The following is a 17,275-nucleotide window of genomic DNA, read 5'->3' as shown; positions in this document are numbered from 1 at the left end:
TCCGTCTAGAAAAACTGTTAATGGATAAATTAAAGAACCATTGCGCATCATTTTTTTTTTTTTTTTGGTGTTTTATTAATGTAGTTCAAATGTAAGATACAGACGAGGTAAATTACTTTTTACCAGCAAGAATGATACCGTCATATTTCTGTTGGAACCACTTCATGGCATCCTCCTTGGTGAGTCTATGCTGGAATCCAACTTTACCAGTCTTCCTTCTTCTGTGTGCTACGTTGAAGCCTGTAACAGAAGAGGAAATGTCTGAGTGGCTACTTGAAGTCTAGCAAAAAAGCTCCATATTCATGAGGACCGACAGTCAAACTACTTATTCCAAAATTTAGGTAATGTGTAATTCAAGTTTGAAATGACTTGATGACGTATATATTGAAACAAAATCTTTGACATTGAACAATGGGTTAAACTTACCAGGGCGTCCAAGTACGACGTAAAAGTCCAGACCATAGATACCAATGCTGGGATCGTATTTGATTCCCAAGTCAATGTGTTCTTGGATTCCAAAACCAAAGTTTCCAGTCCCTGAGAAGTTCTCTTTTCGCAGTTCATATTCACGTACCTGAAATGTTACAAAAAAGTAGTAAAACCTTTACTTGTAGGAGCGAGTCGCTGACTATGATATATCAACCGCATGAACTGAAGTAACCTACCTTCAGACCACGCTCTAGAATTTCTTCTGCCTTTGCTCCCCTAACAGTACAGTGCACAGCAATCTTCTCATTACGACGAATACCAAAGGAACGAACGGTATAACGAGCCTTGGAAAATACTGGCTGCTGTCCGGTAAGCTGCTCCAATACCTATATGAATAACGTAAATTGTTAGCACTAAACAACATCAGCTGAGATATGTCAGAATTGCCAGAGCATTTCTCAACAAGTAATTGAGATCTTGGAGGATATGGACTGTAACTTCTCTCAAGTAACATCCCCAGTACAACAAGTGGGCATGAGTTGCAAATGAGAAGTATTTTATTTGGCACATGCTCAAAGAGCTAGTAAACATCACTTATACCAGAGATATCTACGATACCAGATAATGTGCCCTATCGGATGAACAATTTGGATAATCAAATCTCACCTTAGCGGCACGAGTCAGTCTGTCACCAGATTCTCCTACACAAATGTTGAGGCACAGTTTGCGAATCCGCACTTCACGCATGACGTTTTTCGCAGCATCCTTAGGTTCCTTCTTGGTCTTCTTCACTGCGACTTTTTTGACGTCCTGAAATAAGATAGATCATTTGAATCGAATACAAGTGAAGAAGCCAAATCTTTTAACATGTATGTATGAATAGGTTATTCATTCGAGGTGCATGCTAGTCAAAAACAAACGTGCTAACGACGAATGTTTGGAAGAGCGCTAGTCTCGGTGCGTCAAAATAATATTCCTGGCTGCAGCAGTTTCAATAATATTGGTTCCATTTTTTCCAGGATATTGTAGACCCTATTGTAACGAGTTGCTCATTTTGCTAAGGCTACCGATTGCACAGATGTTTTTGGATTTTAAACAGAATTATAACGTCCGACGTGCACTCACCGCCATGATGGAGAGAAAAAAGGTCCGACAAGGTTAAAGAACACCGACCGAGCGATCTCCACAGCGACGACTTTTGGAAACAATTCAATGAACTACCTCTATCCGTCATCACTTGTGTTTCCGTTTCCTGCGTTTGGACCGGCGATCTTTGGTATTGTCTGCTCTGTCAAACGTCAAATTTGACGTTTATACTTTTAAATATCGCGTTTTAAACATGGATACAAATGGAAATAAACCTCAAGAAGATGTAGACGATCCAGAAGAACCTTCTATTACCTCTTCCGACCCAAACGAGCGAAAATTAGCCAGGCGACTTCGAATGCAAAGAAGATTGGAGGCTCTCAAGAGGTATTTAGCTTTCCATAGCAACGAATTTATTTGATTAATTGATTTAACAATAATTGTGGTATATCTTCAAGACAGGAGGGTTTGGAAGAGGAAGTAATCATTGAAAAATCCACATTCGAGAAGCAAATCGATGCTAGTGCGGATCTCTTGGAAAAATTAATTTCTGAAGGTGAAGAAGCTGTAAGTTTGTTGCACAACAATGCTCTTTTTTGAAATTGCATTTTTCAAACTGTCTGATAAATTTTGTGCCTCGCAAAATCTAAAAGGAGTTGAACCACAAATTATATGCTATGTTGACCGATATCGTTCAATATTTAGTGCCTGAGTTATTGAAGCAATTCTTTAATACTCATTTAATATTTTAGATATTAAATGTAAGAATAGCTAATGATGCTAGAGAAGTACATAGGCGCAATGAAGAAAGTCAAGTTCGAAGAAAACTGTTGGCACAGTTGGAAGAAGAGGCCAAAGAAAGTATGGAAAAATATCACGAAATTAATGCAAAATGGACCAATATTCTGGCTTCCAAAGATCCTCTTGACATCCACTGTGAAATGAAAGCTCAAAATACTAAATGCCTGGAAATTCTTAAAGAAAAAGATCAACTTATCAGTGACCTAAAGCATGTGTTGGAAGATACTGATCTAAAATTTGCCACAGATCAACAAAAACAAAATGATGATATAAATTTATTGATGGAAAGGATCGATAATCAAGTTAGTTCTTCATAAATCTTTGACAAGCATTTGAATCTAGCATTTCAGTTTTTGCACTAATAGTAATCAGTTGGAAATCCTACTTCTGAAATAATTGTGTGCTTGTCTTTTTAGATTAATACAATATCTACAGCTTATCGTAGAGAATTAGTGCTCATTGACAAGGCTATTGAATCCGAGCGTAAGGTACTCTTAATCAGTAATGCAAAGAAATGGGAGCAATTATACAAACAACGAAATCAGAATGAGATCGATGGGTTTGAGGCCAGGAAACAAATAATGCGTGACTACGATATTGAGATGAAAAGAGTTATGACAGAACATCAAGAAGAGTACAGAGCTCAGAAAATTTGGTTTGAGACAGAGTATCAAAAGTTGCAACAGGAGCTTCAGCAAATGAAATCCACATGTCTTATGAACATCGAAAAATTAGACTACAGTTATTCTGTACTGAAACGCAGAGAAGATGAGAATACCATCATTAAGAATCAGCAGAAGCGCAGAATAAATAAGTAAGTATTTAAACATTATGTTGGATCTCATATATCACAAATCATCTGACAAAGCATTCGAATGTTCCAAAGCATTCATAAACATTGTTCTCATTATTGAAAGCATTGTCAAGTTGGTAAATCCAGGTTGCAGGATGTGGTCAATGGATTGAAAAAAACTTATGTTGAGTTAGAAGAGAACACTAGACTTGAGATACAAAAACTCTCTGAACAAGTGATCAAAACTCACAAGAGTATTCTTGAATTGGAGCAAAAGTCTAATCACTTCACAGCAATTAATGAAAAACAATATAAAAAAATCTGGAACATGAATGCAAACAGTGTCGGTGACTTGGCAAACAAAGTAAGTATTTCTGTTACGGTGATTCAAAGGAATCAAATAATCTAATGTATTGCTCTAGATTTTAACAGTGGACCAAATCATCTATGAAAATACTCTAGGCTTAGAATGGGAACCTCCTGAAAAGCCTTTGTTAGCTATGGAAGATTTGCCGTCCTACCAGGAAGTTATGAATCAGATGGATCGAAGTACTCACTGTACAAAATATGAATTAACTACTATCACAAGATAATCTTTCGAACAGTAATGATAGTTATTTTTCAGAAAAATCGAAGGCTCGAGAGACAATTGAAATTTGTAAGCCATACGTTGTTGCCACCACCCTAACAGAAGTGAATGCTGAAAGACAATTGCTTTACACCATTTTGAACCAGATATCGGATCACACTGGATTTTTGATCGAAGATCGACTTCGAGAGTTACTGACCCCGTATACAGTTGATGAAAAACATATCATCAGGCTGAATAATATCTTTCAAGTACGATTTCTGCTGTTAATTGGTTACCGATCTTTGCAATTCTATAATGACATCTAATAATTATCTCGATTTAACAAAGATTTTTTGAGCATATTTTAGCCAATAACACACTAGTTATGACTATTCCACACTGTATAGAAGTGTTTATATGCTATGTATTTATACTTTAGGCACTGTCAATCAAGTCAGAAACTGAGATACGAATGATGATGACTTTTTTTCTACCCTATTCGTATTGTCCAATCTGTACACACATACCACTGACGTGTGGAGAGTCGAGTGAAACATTGGCAACAGAGGCTTTAGATGAGAGGTACTTCTATAGCAAATTTTCCATTATTACAACTGTAACAAATTGCAGTTTCACTGAATGAATGTAAATTGCAGTGACGAACATTCACTGAAGGGTAAAGCAGACAAAAAACAAACTAGTTTTGGACTTCATGAAGAAACTAATCAATCAGAAGGTCTTCTACCTACATTAAAATCTTCTGAAACAACAGGTTCCAAAACTCAATGTTATTGCGTGATCCCCGACGATGCAGACTTAGGTGTTGAAGGTTTTTTTCATATCTGTATTAATTTTATCAGAACTGTTTTAAGTTGATCTTTCCGCCAAATAACTTATCTTTTTCAGATACTTCGTTGCAAAAGAAGAGCGTGGTTTGTGAAAAAGGTCATGCCCTTTTTATTGAATCTGCATACGTGACACGTGCATTCAGAGAATTTATTACAAAGTATCATGCGGCTCAGCATGATGAAATTCCTATGACATTCAAAGAAAAGTTAAATTATCAGGAGCTTACTGTATCCCGCAACTTAGCCGTTGAAGATGTTACAGAGTTCTGGAAGCGTTACAGAGAAATATTTTCTACAAAGAAGGAAAAACTATGGGATGGGTTACTCATAGGATTACGCAAATATCACGAAGTACTTAAAGAGCGGCATAAATTGAACACTGAAACCAGTAACCTTCAAAGACAAAATTCCGAGCTACGAAGACTCTTGCAGATTTATATGCTTAAGGTGTGTACCACAAATTTAGAACCATTCGAACAAAGCGATGGATTTATGCCATCATCTCATTTCAGCCTGCTCAAGGTTCTTGTTTACCACCATTGGAACTGCGATCAAACAGCAGTATTGAATAAATCAAAACTGGAGCTCAACTCTCTGATGACAAACTAGCAAACTTGGTAATAAATACGTTTACTTTTATGAAAGCTAAATGTCATTTTTCGTCTTTGTCACAATTTCTAATATCTCACCAAATTTTTCTACAGTCCTGTTCTAACCGGATCTGTATCTATTGCTACGATGCAGATTTGATTTGAACTCAGCTGTGAGAAGTTATTAATCCATCATACTTACTCACTTTTCTTCCATTTCCAATCAAACACCAAAGAACTCGCGGATCCAGTACAAATTTTACACACGCCTTCAACTTCGGATAATTTATTTCTTATAAAACAGAAAGATAGAAAAAAACAACAACTTACGTTCAACAATATTGTCGGTAAATTCAGCATAAATAAACACTCGTCAATAAACAACAATCGAAATGAAAGTTAACTTATGTGTAGTTCTCATAGCCAACTGGAATAAAATTGTTGGATAGTGACTTCATATAAGATTCGGAATCAGTCTTCTTAGGCTTTTTTCTATAAGGTAACAACTAATTCCTCCTTTGATTCTTGATGCTGTGCATCTTCGCAGTGTGCTTTTTTGAAGTTACATGCTGAAAAATATATTGATACATCCTATACGTGAATTCGAGTGATTTAGATTATTGATCTGACAAAACAATAACTTTTCGATTGAAATGATATTGAAGAAAATTTTGAACAAAAAAAATGATGAAAACTTTTTTGTTTTGCGATCAAAATTTTATCTTTTTTAACTTTGTAAATTAACTAGTTATTGATAAAGTACCTCGTCATATTGGACATGAGAGTGGAATAACTTGTTGCAAATATCACAAGACAGAAAAGTACTCGTTGCTGGGGCAATGGGATCTGACAAGACCGTTGGTGCCGATACCAAATTGTTGAGTGAAACTTCGCTGTCACTCCATCCACCTAGGCATCAATGTACGATCAATGCTATGTATCTATCACACCTGTGTATTTACAATGTTGCGTGATGATAACTAACTAGCTTGAGTACTACATCCATGTCACAGGAACGAGAGAATATACAAAAACAGAATAACATCGTGGATGGTTAAACTGAAGATTTGGAACTATAGCCTGAAATTTCGTCAGTACAAACGTTCAAATCGTCAATGTTTGAAGACTTTTTTATTCTTTGATGAATCGATGCATACTTGCACCAACATTTGCATTGGACTTAAAGATGAATGAAAATGGTGATTTTATTTTAAAAATAATTTGGATCAATTTTTTGTGTCTGTTTGAATTTCATTTAATTCATTTCTCATAATAAATATTTTATTGTCAAGACAAAGGTAAGTTATAGTGCGAACGAAATATTATGTAAAGTCTTTTGCTTAGAGCTACACATGCATGGAAAATATTAATAAATAATGGAATGAATAAACTATACATCAGGTTAACAACAAAGAAAATAACAATAATAAAAGTAATATTATTGAGCAGCATAGATTAAAATATTAATAGGACCTAAAGCATTAATCGTGATGACTTATTACACTATCCATATATTTATGACAGCCAAAATCACAAGCAACAGGCAAACAAGCGCTACAATAAGCAAGCTGATCACTGTAAGAGCAAAGTGTTGCTTCAACATTTCCGAATAGAACGATCGATTACATCTAAAACTATTTGACCCAGAATTATTCCGAACAGATTGCTTATTACCTTTTAAAGCTTTTTTCTTGTGGCGATTTCCTGCGAAATAAAATGCATCTATGTAGCATACCCAACATTGGATGGATCACAAAAGCTGCTCTTTATTCGTTTTTATGTGTTTTTAGCAATGTAGTGGCACATGTTGGAACGTACCATTAAGATGCGTTTGCAATTGCTGTATAGAATTCAGAGAAACATTGCATACATTACATCTTAGCCCGTTCGTTTCTTGGTCCTTGGTGAAAGCAACTTTGGTATTGTCCAGGGTTGCCATAATGGCCTTAGATTTGACCTATGATATCAAGTAAGAAATAAGCTCGATAAGACTTCTTTTGATTAACTTATTCCTCATTTGTTTGCTTGTTTGTGAATTCATTTGTGCCATTATTGAATTTAACATGAACCTGTTTAGCATGGCGAGCACCTTGCAGATGTGCATCTAGAACTGTTTGACTGGTAAAGGAAAGGTCACAGTCCTCACAGCGTACGTGTGGTTTCTTGGTTGGTAAATTTCCCATTATGTTGTCAACGACTGCTTTTGTCACTGGATCGCTAATGGGAGCATCGATAACGTTTTTTGCCGGTACAGCCATTGTGGAATATTGTTACTCTACAGAAGTTGGGCTATATCTGTAATTACATGGTGTTCAAAATACCATTACATTAGCAGAGCTCTATTCTGGAGGTATAACTAAACTATTTGATAACATTTGGACTTGAAGTTGGATCTTGAATATTCCAGGATATTGTTATCAAAGACCAACTCTGGAAGAGTGAAATTAATACTTACGTACAACGTATAATGGGTAGTGATTGGGTGAGTAACCTCCAATCTTATGAATAAGTTAGTGAAAATTGTGGACTACGTATAATAAGAGTATATCATTAATTTACTTCGTAGTTAAGACAATGCTATTGTCACCAAATCTGGAGGATAATTATGAATTTCTACTTATACTTTAAGTGTTTATTGACAAATTGAACGATTACTCCTTGTCTGTTGACAGGTTACCGTTCGGCACACATCAACAGCATTACGATAAAAACTAACTCGGATCATTCAAATATTTGTAATCACCCACGATTACTACCACGACCGATCATATCCAGTTCCCACTCATCTTCAGACGAATGAAGTAAGATCTCGAGCATAGTGCGAAAATGAAGGGTGCAATAGTGTTGGGTACGTACAAACTTACAAGCAGTTTTCATTGGGCAAAATTTTACTCAAAGACTACACAATGATAAGTTAGAATAAAATTCTCGCTCCGATTGGTACAGTGGGCGTGAAAGAAGCAAAGGCGCGTTCACAACTCCTCTTCCAGGCTATGGTAATTTATTATTACACAACACATTGGTGCGTAATCAAGGAGACATAATTCTCATTTGGAAAATTACGGTATAGTTGTAATTTGTGGGATACGAGTAGGAGAGAATCGGAAATTTCGAGCTCTTCCGCACTCTTCTTTTACTCATCAGTGCCGGATGCTGGACCAAATGATGTCGCCGTGGGGCATCGCGCCCCCGCACATATCCGGTTTTCCGGTATAAGTTAGTCCATGGATATTGTAAGGCAAACTTTAATAAATAACATTTGTAACTGGGGAATATTAATGAGGCGGTTGATTATTATTTGTTATTCGGTGAATACATGATTCTAGTTTGGGTAATTGTGGTTTCATAAAAGCCCGTTCTCCATGAGGACGTACAGAACTTTTTCAACCAATCAGAATATTCGGTGGGTACAGTCAATTTGCACATATGTATAGCTATAGTCGGCTGTGGAGAGATATAGTAGCAGCCATCTTATATTTTGTGTTGAAGAAAAACATTATTTAAACAAATGTTTCGCGATATCCCGTGAAACTGATAAATGACAAGCGTGCGCTAGATGAAGCGTAACTTTTTTACCACTAGCCTGGATCACCACATTAGCAAAGGTTGGTCCAACACAGTTTCATTTTTATTGAGCATTGAACCCCCGCCGTGATCCGCGGAAGAGAATCCGGTTTTAGCGTCAAAATAATCTGCCGCCTCTTGTGCCGTTTTTAAAAATAGTCTGGCACGTTGAGTGACAGTTTCTGGACAGATGCAGCTATTTAACGTAATGGGATATCATTGTGATAGTTTGCTCGCGAAAAAGTTATGCAATCAGCTGATCACTTAGTTCTCTTCTGTCACTTGTCAAAAATAAATGTCAAACTATTAGATCTAACCTGATGTGTCTTTACATGGTTGCCATATCTGCCCAGAGTTTTGAACGTCATTAATTGTTGTATCCTATCCGCTTAAACAGTAGGAGGAAGGCATTCATTTAATTTCACTGCGTCGTATAATGCAGGTGGATTGGTACGCGGGATATGAGCAGCTTGTCAAGCGCAACCTGACTCTGCTCCCACATCAGCAAACCGCCCAGCAACCGCTACCCCAACAGCAGCAGCCGCAGCAGCTGCAGCTTGCTCATCCGCAACACTCGGACATCATGACATCGATGTTTGAACAGCAAATTAAAAGCGAGCCAATGGGATTTTACTCGGTAGCCTCGAGTCGCTCTGATGGTTCCAACTCAATGGTAAACTTGTCAGATGAACGAGAAGATCTGTCGCAGCAAGAGGGTCACCTCCAGCCGCAGCAGCAGCAAACGCTGCAGCAAACGCTGCAACAACATCAACAGCAGCAAGGCCAACAAGGGCAACAAAACCAACAAGGTCAAGTCGTCCAACAGTCGGCTCCAAGTCGTCAATCGACGGGGCAACAGACTGTGAAGGAAGGGTCACGTTCTAAACCGCAAGCCTGTAAGGTCTGTGGAAAAGTCTTATCTTCAGCCTCGTCGTACTACGTTCACATGAAGCTACATTCGGGAAATAAACCGTATCATTGTACAGTCTGCGAGGCGAGTTTTTGTCGCAAACCATATTTAGAAGTTCACATGCGAACCCATACCGGCGAAAGACCATTTCAATGTGAATTGTGCCTGAAACGATTCACCCAAAAAAGCAGCTTGAATACCCATAAGCGGGTTCACACGGGGGAGCGGCCATACGCCTGCGATATCTGCCAGAAACGTTTTGCAGTCAAGAGTTATGTAACTGCCCATCGTTGGAGTCACGTTGCAGAAAAACCTTTGATCTGCGATCGATGTTCGCTCACATTTACATCAAAGAGCCAATTTGCTATTCATATTCGTACGCATACTGCCAGTACTACGTACGAATGCAACATATGCGGCCGCACGTTCGTCCGCGATAGCTATCTTATTCGGCATCAGAATAGAGTTCACCGCGATATGAATCAGGGCAGCTCAAACCACAATCCAACGACTCCCCAGAGTACCGGTGGCGGAGGGACAGGAGCTGGATTTGAAAGTCCCGTATGCGATTTGCGTTACAGCGAAGGTCCTTCTTCTCTGGATGGACTAGGGGGTGCAAAGGGTGGCATCGCTGCTGAAATTGCAAGCCTAACGAAACAAAATAGCTTACAGCTACCTCTTCCTTTACTTCATCCGCAGACAACCAACTAGTGTTTAGATATCAGCGCGTCTCAGCCCTTGCAATTGCAGCAACCTCCGCAGCAAGTAGCGTGTTCTGCCTCGGCTTGTACGCCGTTTACACTTAACCCGCCACTGTCGCACGAGCACACCACACCACAGAGTGTCTACCAAACTACGGGCTTTTCTCCCATGGATACCGCGAGTTCTCGCTTTTATTCCCATATTCCCTTACCGCCTTCGGAATCGCATCATCATACACATTCGCATCAGCTCCACCGGTCCATTCCCCCACCAGGTCTTCATCCTGCGCTTTATCTCTATGCCCAATACAGCAATACCAGCGCTTCTCTGGCATATCCTGAATACACTCAGCCCAGCAATTAAAATTGAGTTTATGCTAGCATTGCACTCAATTGTAACGATGACAGTTGACCCAGATCAGGCTCTCAAAAATAATACTTTATTCAATGAATATATCTGGCAACCTCTATTTCTAATTTTATTATTTCAAATTTTATCAACTCAACAATTGATGCTTGCGATTAGACACAGGCTATGCAAAATCAGCTATCAATTTTTGAAGATTATTTTTATCTCCTTATAAATTCAAACAAAGGGTAACGTGTAAATAAAAAGTAGTCATTTTTCTAATATCATATGATGAGATCTATAAATAAGGCCTTAATCTAATACTTGTTAACGTTTTAAGAATTTTTTCACATTTTATTTTCAAATAACCTTTGTTCAAAGTCGAATCGATATTACACAAAATTCGAAAAATAAAACCCGATTTCAAATAAAATATTTCATCAGCTACGCTCTTCTAACTTTGGGTTTGCTATTAAATGTAAGGTATTTTAAAAAGTTCCTCCGATTCGTTTTGAACTGCAAAATTTTTTGACGCTTCTATTTTTTATTTTACACATTATAATTAGTTTTGGAGCAATGCGGTAGCAATTTTATAGTCAAGATTAAAAGTATAGGAAAAGTTTCTGTGTTATGTAATATTTTAGATCGAGATGAGAAAAAATAAGAAAAACTTATCAAATGGTTGGTTACTTTCGTTATTTGTTAAAAAATTGCAGATATTTGGCAAATTTTCTAGCATCTTGTTAGAACAGACTTAGAACCTCGTGACATTTTTCAGGAACGATTGTAAAAACTTTCGACTTAAATAATATAGCGGTAGTAAAAGTAGTATATATACCTATGTATATGTATAATGTGGCAATATATATATCAGTCAACTGATTTTAATAATTAGTTAGTCTCTTGGAATTATGTCGTGAAGTGCAACTGATTTTGGCCACTAATAATGACGTTGAAAAATTCGTACATATTCTTCATATTATTTTACATATTCATCGTAACTCCAACATATTTTAAAACTGGTATCTCAGAATGCTAGATTTGTTCTGTAAAAAAAAATTGTCCGATATTTCAGTTCCTATGAAATTAATTTTCGACAAAAAGTGAATAGATGAAAATCAATATCACGCTTTATAAATAATGATGATGATTATAATAATACTGACAGCAACGGTCGATAATTAAGTATTAAAGTATGTAAGCACGCTTGAGTAATATCAATCAATAAAAATCAAGCTAAAAATGATCATATTGGATTTTTTTTTAAACATCTGTCCATTTCAAAGGAATAATAATATTATGACTATAGTATTTTTGAGCCTGTTCAATGCTATGGGGTCGATAGATGAATGTCGAAGAGTACAATTTTTCATAATCAGCTGACTATTCATCGAGGAGTTAATCAATGCTGGCATAAACTAACTCAAAATCGCTACCACTCGTTTCCATAATTTTGGCATGCTCTTTTTATTTTACTTTTTATGTACCACATCTGCAACCACATAAATAAACAATCATCACACATATTTATATTATATTCTTAAAGAGTTTTAGTCACTTGAATCTGTGATATAGATAGTAATTATTGTCTACAAGATTTAAACATTGGTTCACTATTTTAATGTCAGAACAAAAAAATCAACGTCATGGAGCGGTGTAGCTAAACAAGGGAGTAAACAAATGTTGGCCTCTACCGAAGGTGTTTGGTAGACACCCTACTACTTACCATTAAAAACACAAAAATGAACACATGTTTATTTAGCAGCATACTTGACACTTCTATATTAGTAGGGCTGATGAACACGGAGAAGTCATGGTTTCTTTAGCTTCAAAAATGCTCCATGGGCTCTTTTTGTACACTACACCATCGATTGGGTTCAGATGATCTTTTCTACTGAAAAATATTATACCTATGAGGAGATACAACAGAACCGTTTTATCCTGTTCCATAGGCATACTTACTTTCTACATATCGAAGCTTGTAAAGAAATAATGTATATAAAATCCAATTAACAAGAATGTGTAATGACAGGGCTGTTAATTTCAACACTATTAGGCTTACAATTAGTTTAAACTGACACGGCTTAAAACCAGCAGAGGAGCCATGACAATCGCGATGATGCCCATAAATAAATAATAATCGCGGTTAATTGGGTAGTGAGTTGGTACAATAACTTGTTACTATTTATTCATAAGTAATTTGAGTAACTATGAAAATTTGTATTAGCGTGCCTCGAACAATTAGGTCTGTTTCGGCAATTTAGTTGCAAACTGCGTGCGTATGGCCAAGGCTTTCAATTCCATAAGAGATGGAGTCATCTGGCAAGACTGATTACTTTACAGGATCATAAAATTTGACAAAGAGAAAAAAAAGAGTTTGAATTATAAATGTAAAACGAAGATAATGATCTTTATATTGGCTAGTCAATGTGTGCAGCTCTATAAGACAAAGTACTACTAAGCTGTGATTAAAGCCTACAAGGACATGCCCACGCAGCCCCTAGCTAGTGATATACATTATAATCTATTATTAATAACGTAGCTAGTAGACCTACCTAAATTTTCACATTAATTGGTCGGATCTGATGACGATGTTTTAGGTAGCACTTACCTAATTACATGTAAAAACACATGAATTGTTGATGGAAATTATTTGGTAAATGATCATCTTAATAATATCTATAGGAATCTTTATTCTGGCAAATATCAAAATAACATGTATTTTTAATAAAAGAAAAAAAAGAATATTGAAAGATGATTAGGTCCCTTTCTTATAAAGAGTACACGGACCAAGAAATTTTCAAAAGCTTTTAAAGCTGCGTCTGAAGATCAAGATTAGTTTTTGGAGATTTTTTTGATGAAAGAACAACTATTTATTTTTAACTAATTGCATTGCAAAATATAAGTATTTTATTTAAAATAATTTTCTTTTTTTTTAGTATCTTTTAAGTCGGTGTAAGCTTTTAAATTATCATAGAAAAAAAGAGAGAGTAACTGTGGCAAACTATGAAACTTTCCAGCCTTGAAAGCCAAGCTTCTCAGTAGTTTGCGTACGAAATGAAATGAGATGTTCACGAAATTTTATTCAATGTGATACATATTCGAATGGCGGCACAACACAAGCCTAAGGCACTAGGATACTAAAACATGTAACAGCTATTTTTGTTGTTTTTTTTTTTTGTCATGAGCAAAGTTTGAGGAGGCATCGTATGTTATAAAATTATAAGACAAGAAAATTTCCAACACGATACCTCAGACTATCATCTCAAAGTTGAGATACTTTTTAACTTGAAACTCTCCGGAGTCAGAGATAATATACTTTCTATTTGACTCTTGTACAGAAATTTTTTTAATTAATAATCCTCAAAACTTTCAGCTAACACAATTTAATTCTATAGCTTAATAGTTGATACCAAATAAATGATACAACTATACTAGACAATATTTTTATTACAAACAGAAACTTTCATATCAGTTTGTAGAATTGGTCTCTAACTGCATCTTAATAGAAGAAATAAATCAAATTCAAGTAGATAAAGTAAACGTATAAAACGATTGTGTACGTCCTCCTGGAACTTGAGATGAAATGGCTGTTACCTCTGCCTTGTATGCAGTGCCATGCAGCGGTGTATGCACAGTGACCACTCATCAGATGTCCATGAATTAATATACTTCCTGGCAGAAAAGCCTTGTCTCCCAAAACAAATTGGATATAACATACATATAACTAATATTAGGATACACTAGCAATTGGAAGTTCTACTCACCCTTAAAAACAGTAAAAACGCGCAACTATCCCAGCTGCATTGTAACTAAGTGAAAGTAAAGAGACGGATACTAGATGCCATCCAGATAAAGAGATACACTTGGAGCCGTTTTTTTGCAGGCAAATTCTGTGTGCAAATTTAATTGAAGCACATAAGAATAATTTTGTAGCAAAGAAAGAAATGGAAAAAAAAATAATTAAATAAATAAATAAACACTACCAGGATAGATAAATAGAATTAGTTGCGTCGCTCGATGTTGTGCGTGTACTATTTTGCTTCTTTAACAGAGTACAATGCCATTTATTTTTGTAATATGTTTACGTAGCATAGTTGTTATTTTTATAGAGCTTTACCATGCTTACCGTAAGATTTATGTAGGCCTGCATAGAGTAGATAATATGTTACGAGCCAGGGTGCCATGAGCTTGCATACCCTCGAGCGACGCTGCAACGGATGAACAAAACGACAACATCAACCAGCCGCAGTATCATATATATGTATATAAATATACATAATTAATAACCAATCTATAATTATAACTAATAAAAAAAGAAAAAAGAAAGAAAATGGAAAAAAAAACAAATAGTACCATATTAAAAGTATCTAATTAATAATTTACCTAAATAATAATGACAATGAGTAAGTAGATAGGTAACATAACTGATAACAATTATCAATAAGAATCGAGTACATTTTATATAGCAGTAAAGTGATGCTTGAAAATAGTTTCACAGTACATATCCTGGCTAACAAATCCTTACGTACATACTGCATAGATATATATGTATGTATCTGGGCCGATATTTACATATTATATAAATAGGTATTTCATGTGTAAACAATAACATTGAATATTATTATTATGATTATTATTATACATTATGATAGGTACGCATTGTAACAATGGTACAACTAAGGCAAGTATGTACTGTATATAGCTGTCACTCGCTCCTTACCCACCATAATGAATACTATACATACACCCCTTATATGATAATACATTAACCATTGTTGTACTAATTATCAATTATTATGATTATTACATTATTACAATATAATAATATTACATATACTTTTACTTAGACAGCTAAGCTTACTATTACGAAAGTACCCTCACTTTTAGCAAATTGAGCCAAAAGATTAACAAGAAAAAAAATTAAAACAAAAACAAGACAAAATGGAAAAAAGATTCAGAGAAGAACACAAATTTCTACTCTTCAAATTGGATTCTACCTCAATTTCACAATAATACCAAATTGGATCCTCATATTTAAAAGTTTAGGACTAAATGGAAAAAAACATTATTTTCGAGAAAGAGCAAAATGTTGGCCTGCAGCGACCTCATCCTGTGATAATTATACAGAATATTATTTAATCTAAGATTTCTTGTTTTAAGTAGAAAGTGTAGAAGAGTTTTTACAACCGGGTGCAGTTAGTCAATTTTCTCAGGATCTGTTCTGTGAATTATTTTAATACTCTACTTTTATCTCTGACTCCAGAGCTAAAAAGCAAAAGAAAAAAGATAATGTAATAAAATTGGTGAATGTCAAAAAGAATGTGTCAATAATTGACTTACGAAAACAGCTTCATGATTCGAACGCACAAAAGACAACCAATTTCATGCAACGCTTTGTACTATTCATTTGAGTAGCGACATGTTTCACGGAGTAGGTGTTTAGCATGATGTAAAAGATATTTGCCATGTTCAGTTTGCAAAACAGATCAGGAGATGAAATTGTTTTTTTTTTCTTCATTTTCATGCATACTTCCCAATTTACCATCGAAAATTGTATTGCATTGTGCTACGCAGGAAAGCAAATGTGCACAGATATTGGGGCAAGGGCTGCCATAAGTTGGGTCGTGTCTTGGGAAAGTAAATTGCACATGTAATTTCTTTTTATCTCTCAATGCTAATTCTGAGCAGTATAGTTGCGTGTTGATTAATTTCTTCCAACTCTAAGTTCTGAGAATCTAGATTTTTCATATAAATAGAGCATGAAAAGGTAGATATAAACCATAGTTTCAATTTCATGGTTCTTTGGGAAACTGAAAACTTCAACTTATTTTGCATGCCTTGTTTTGATATCATCTGTATGGAGTCACTGTACATGGAAGATTTCCCACAAAAAAAATTGTTGTATGTTGTACAAAACACTGGAGCCAATCCAATTAATGTGAAACATTGAGAATAAAAAAAAAAATGAAGTCAATAACCTTGGCTTTGTAAATTTGTTAAGTAAAATATACCAACATTTTGCCAATAAACACATTTCTATTGTGGGGGGTCTTCATCGATACTACCTTGGCAAGGGCAGATAATCTGATACTAGAAGAATTTATGTGAGGATATCGAATGAATAGCTTAGCTATACAAAGCCTGGTAGGCCTGATATTTTCAGTATATTACATTGTGATGTTAGGATAAGCTGTGGATCTAGGTTGGAGAGTTACACTGGGGCCGCTGTAGTAGGAGCAAAGCTAGTGTGAGGGGTAACTTTCACAATTTTCACTAGGCCACCTAAATCATAAACTGATATAAGTATATTGAAAAATAATTAAAAATAAAAAAAAAGAACAAAAATAGTTGCATAATTGTCTCTGGAAGTTAAAAGTCCAAGCGAAAATGTAAATTGTGATCAGCGAGCAAGCTACAGTGTAGTTTGCTTGGAAAATCTTGAATGAAGGGAACGTAATAAAGTAGACATCCATAGACAAAAAACATTTTCCTCTCTAATTACCTAATCTTTTACTTCAGTAATTTTGAGTAACAAAATTTTTCCGTTTTTTTTTCAGGAATTAAAAATTAATTTATCATATGCGATCCACCTACGGTATTTTCAGGAGTCCAAACCATCTCCACCTTTTC

The 17,275-nt window shown here is 35.6% G+C and overlaps 4 protein-coding genes and 1 long non-coding RNA gene across 12 annotated transcripts; 3 read left to right on the top strand and 2 right to left on the bottom strand.

Moving 5' to 3' along the window:
• Positions 1-50: 50 nt before the first annotated feature.
• On the bottom strand, positions 51-1,699 carry LOC105690248 (60S ribosomal protein L11). The gene is made up of 5 exons (XM_012407889.3): positions 1,555-1,699; positions 1,096-1,239; positions 666-815; positions 427-574; positions 51-240 (listed from the first exon to the last, which is right to left on the bottom strand). Exons 1-5 carry the CDS (start codon positions 1,558-1,560, stop codon positions 113-115), a joined length of 576 nt encoding a protein of 191 aa, XP_012263312.1. The 5' UTR covers positions 1,561-1,699; the 3' UTR covers positions 51-112.
• Positions 200-814, top strand: LOC125500669. The gene is made up of 2 exons (XR_007278103.1): positions 200-341; positions 615-814. It is a non-coding gene; the product is annotated as an uncharacterized LOC125500669 (long non-coding RNA).
• LOC105690228 (dynein regulatory complex protein 1) lies at positions 1,358-5,487 on the top strand. Of its 2 annotated transcripts, XM_048654226.1 has the most exons (12): positions 1,358-1,902; positions 1,974-2,082; positions 2,268-2,618; positions 2,733-3,130; positions 3,257-3,473; positions 3,532-3,658; positions 3,735-3,949; positions 4,120-4,262; positions 4,337-4,509; positions 4,587-4,975; positions 5,041-5,145; positions 5,233-5,487. In XM_048654226.1, the coding sequence occupies exons 1-11, from the start codon at positions 1,769-1,771 to the stop codon at positions 5,098-5,100; spliced, it is 2,316 nt and encodes a 771-aa protein (XP_048510183.1). In that variant the 5' UTR covers positions 1,358-1,768; the 3' UTR covers positions 5,101-5,145; positions 5,233-5,487. The 2 variants fall into 2 exon arrangements, with proteins under 2 accessions (XP_048510183.1, XP_020710437.2); XM_020854778.2 differs by having other exon boundaries at positions 5,041-5,487.
• LOC105690252 (zinc finger protein 385A-like) lies at positions 5,389-8,085 on the bottom strand. 3 transcript variants are annotated; one of them, XM_020854822.2, is made up of 6 exons: positions 7,578-8,085; positions 7,188-7,413; positions 6,937-7,075; positions 6,793-6,822; positions 5,882-6,027; positions 5,389-5,687 (listed from the first exon to the last, which is right to left on the bottom strand). In XM_020854822.2, the coding sequence occupies exons 2-6, from the start codon at positions 7,374-7,376 to the stop codon at positions 5,625-5,627; spliced, it is 567 nt and encodes a 188-aa protein (XP_020710481.2). In that variant the 5' UTR covers positions 7,377-7,413; positions 7,578-8,085; the 3' UTR covers positions 5,389-5,624. The 3 variants fall into 3 exon arrangements, with proteins under 3 accessions (XP_020710481.2, XP_012263316.2, XP_012263317.2); XM_012407893.3 differs by having other exon boundaries at positions 7,574-7,984; XM_012407894.3 differs by lacking the exon at positions 6,793-6,822 and having other exon boundaries at positions 7,574-7,985.
• LOC105690309 (zinc finger protein 248-like) lies at positions 7,453-17,128 on the top strand. 5 transcript variants are annotated; one of them, XM_048654229.1, is made up of 3 exons: positions 7,453-7,600; positions 7,791-7,966; positions 9,125-17,128. In XM_048654229.1, the coding sequence occupies exon 3, from the start codon at positions 9,266-9,268 to the stop codon at positions 10,301-10,303; it is 1,038 nt and encodes a 345-aa protein (XP_048510186.1). In that variant the 5' UTR covers positions 7,453-7,600; positions 7,791-7,966; positions 9,125-9,265; the 3' UTR covers positions 10,304-17,128. The 5 variants fall into 5 exon arrangements, with proteins under 5 accessions (XP_048510186.1, XP_012263425.1, XP_012263427.1 ...); XM_012408002.3 differs by lacking the exons at positions 7,453-7,600; positions 7,791-7,966 and adding an exon at positions 8,215-8,351; XM_012408004.3 differs by lacking the exons at positions 7,453-7,600; positions 7,791-7,966 and adding an exon at positions 8,387-8,521.
• Positions 17,129-17,275: the final 147 nt, after the last annotated feature.

This window comes from Athalia rosae, chromosome 4 (genome assembly GCF_917208135.1).
Source record: "Athalia rosae chromosome 4, iyAthRosa1.1, whole genome shotgun sequence".
Taxonomy (NCBI): domain Eukaryota; kingdom Metazoa; phylum Arthropoda; class Insecta; order Hymenoptera; family Athaliidae; genus Athalia; species Athalia rosae.
This window is presented reverse-complemented; position numbering and strand designations above follow the sequence as displayed.

What these genes read in the sequence shown, in the direction of transcription:
- LOC105690252 (XM_020854822.2), bottom strand. Translation starts at nt 7,376, where the DNA reads ATGGCTGTACCGGCAAAAAACGTTATCGATGCTCCCATTAGCGATCCA. An exon ending in ATTGCAAACGCATCTTAATG is followed by an intron (nt 6,823 to 6,936) that starts GTACGTTCCAAC and finishes TTTATTTCGCAG; the next exon opens with GAAATCGCCACAAGAAAAAA. An exon ending in CAAGAAAAAAGCTTTAAAAG is followed by an intron (nt 6,028 to 6,792) that starts GTAATAAGCAAT and finishes ATTGATGCCTAG; the next exon opens with GTGGATGGAGTGACAGCGAA.
- LOC105690248 (XM_012407889.3), bottom strand. An exon ending in GACTGACTCGTGCCGCTAAG is followed by an intron (nt 816 to 1,095) that starts GTGAGATTTGAT and finishes TTATTCATATAG; the next exon opens with GTATTGGAGCAGCTTACCGG. An exon ending in TTCTAGAGCGTGGTCTGAAG is followed by an intron (nt 575 to 665) that starts GTAGGTTACTTC and finishes GTAACATTTCAG; the next exon opens with GTACGTGAATATGAACTGCG.
- LOC105690228 (XM_048654226.1), top strand. Translation starts at nt 1,769, where the DNA reads ATGGATACAAATGGAAATAAACCTCAAGAAGATGTAGACGATCCAGAA. An exon ending in CAGAAGCGCAGAATAAATAA is followed by an intron (nt 3,131 to 3,256) that starts GTAAGTATTTAA and finishes TGGTAAATCCAG; the next exon opens with GTTGCAGGATGTGGTCAATG. An exon ending in TGCAGACTTAGGTGTTGAAG is followed by an intron (nt 4,510 to 4,586) that starts GTTTTTTTCATA and finishes TATCTTTTTCAG; the next exon opens with ATACTTCGTTGCAAAAGAAG.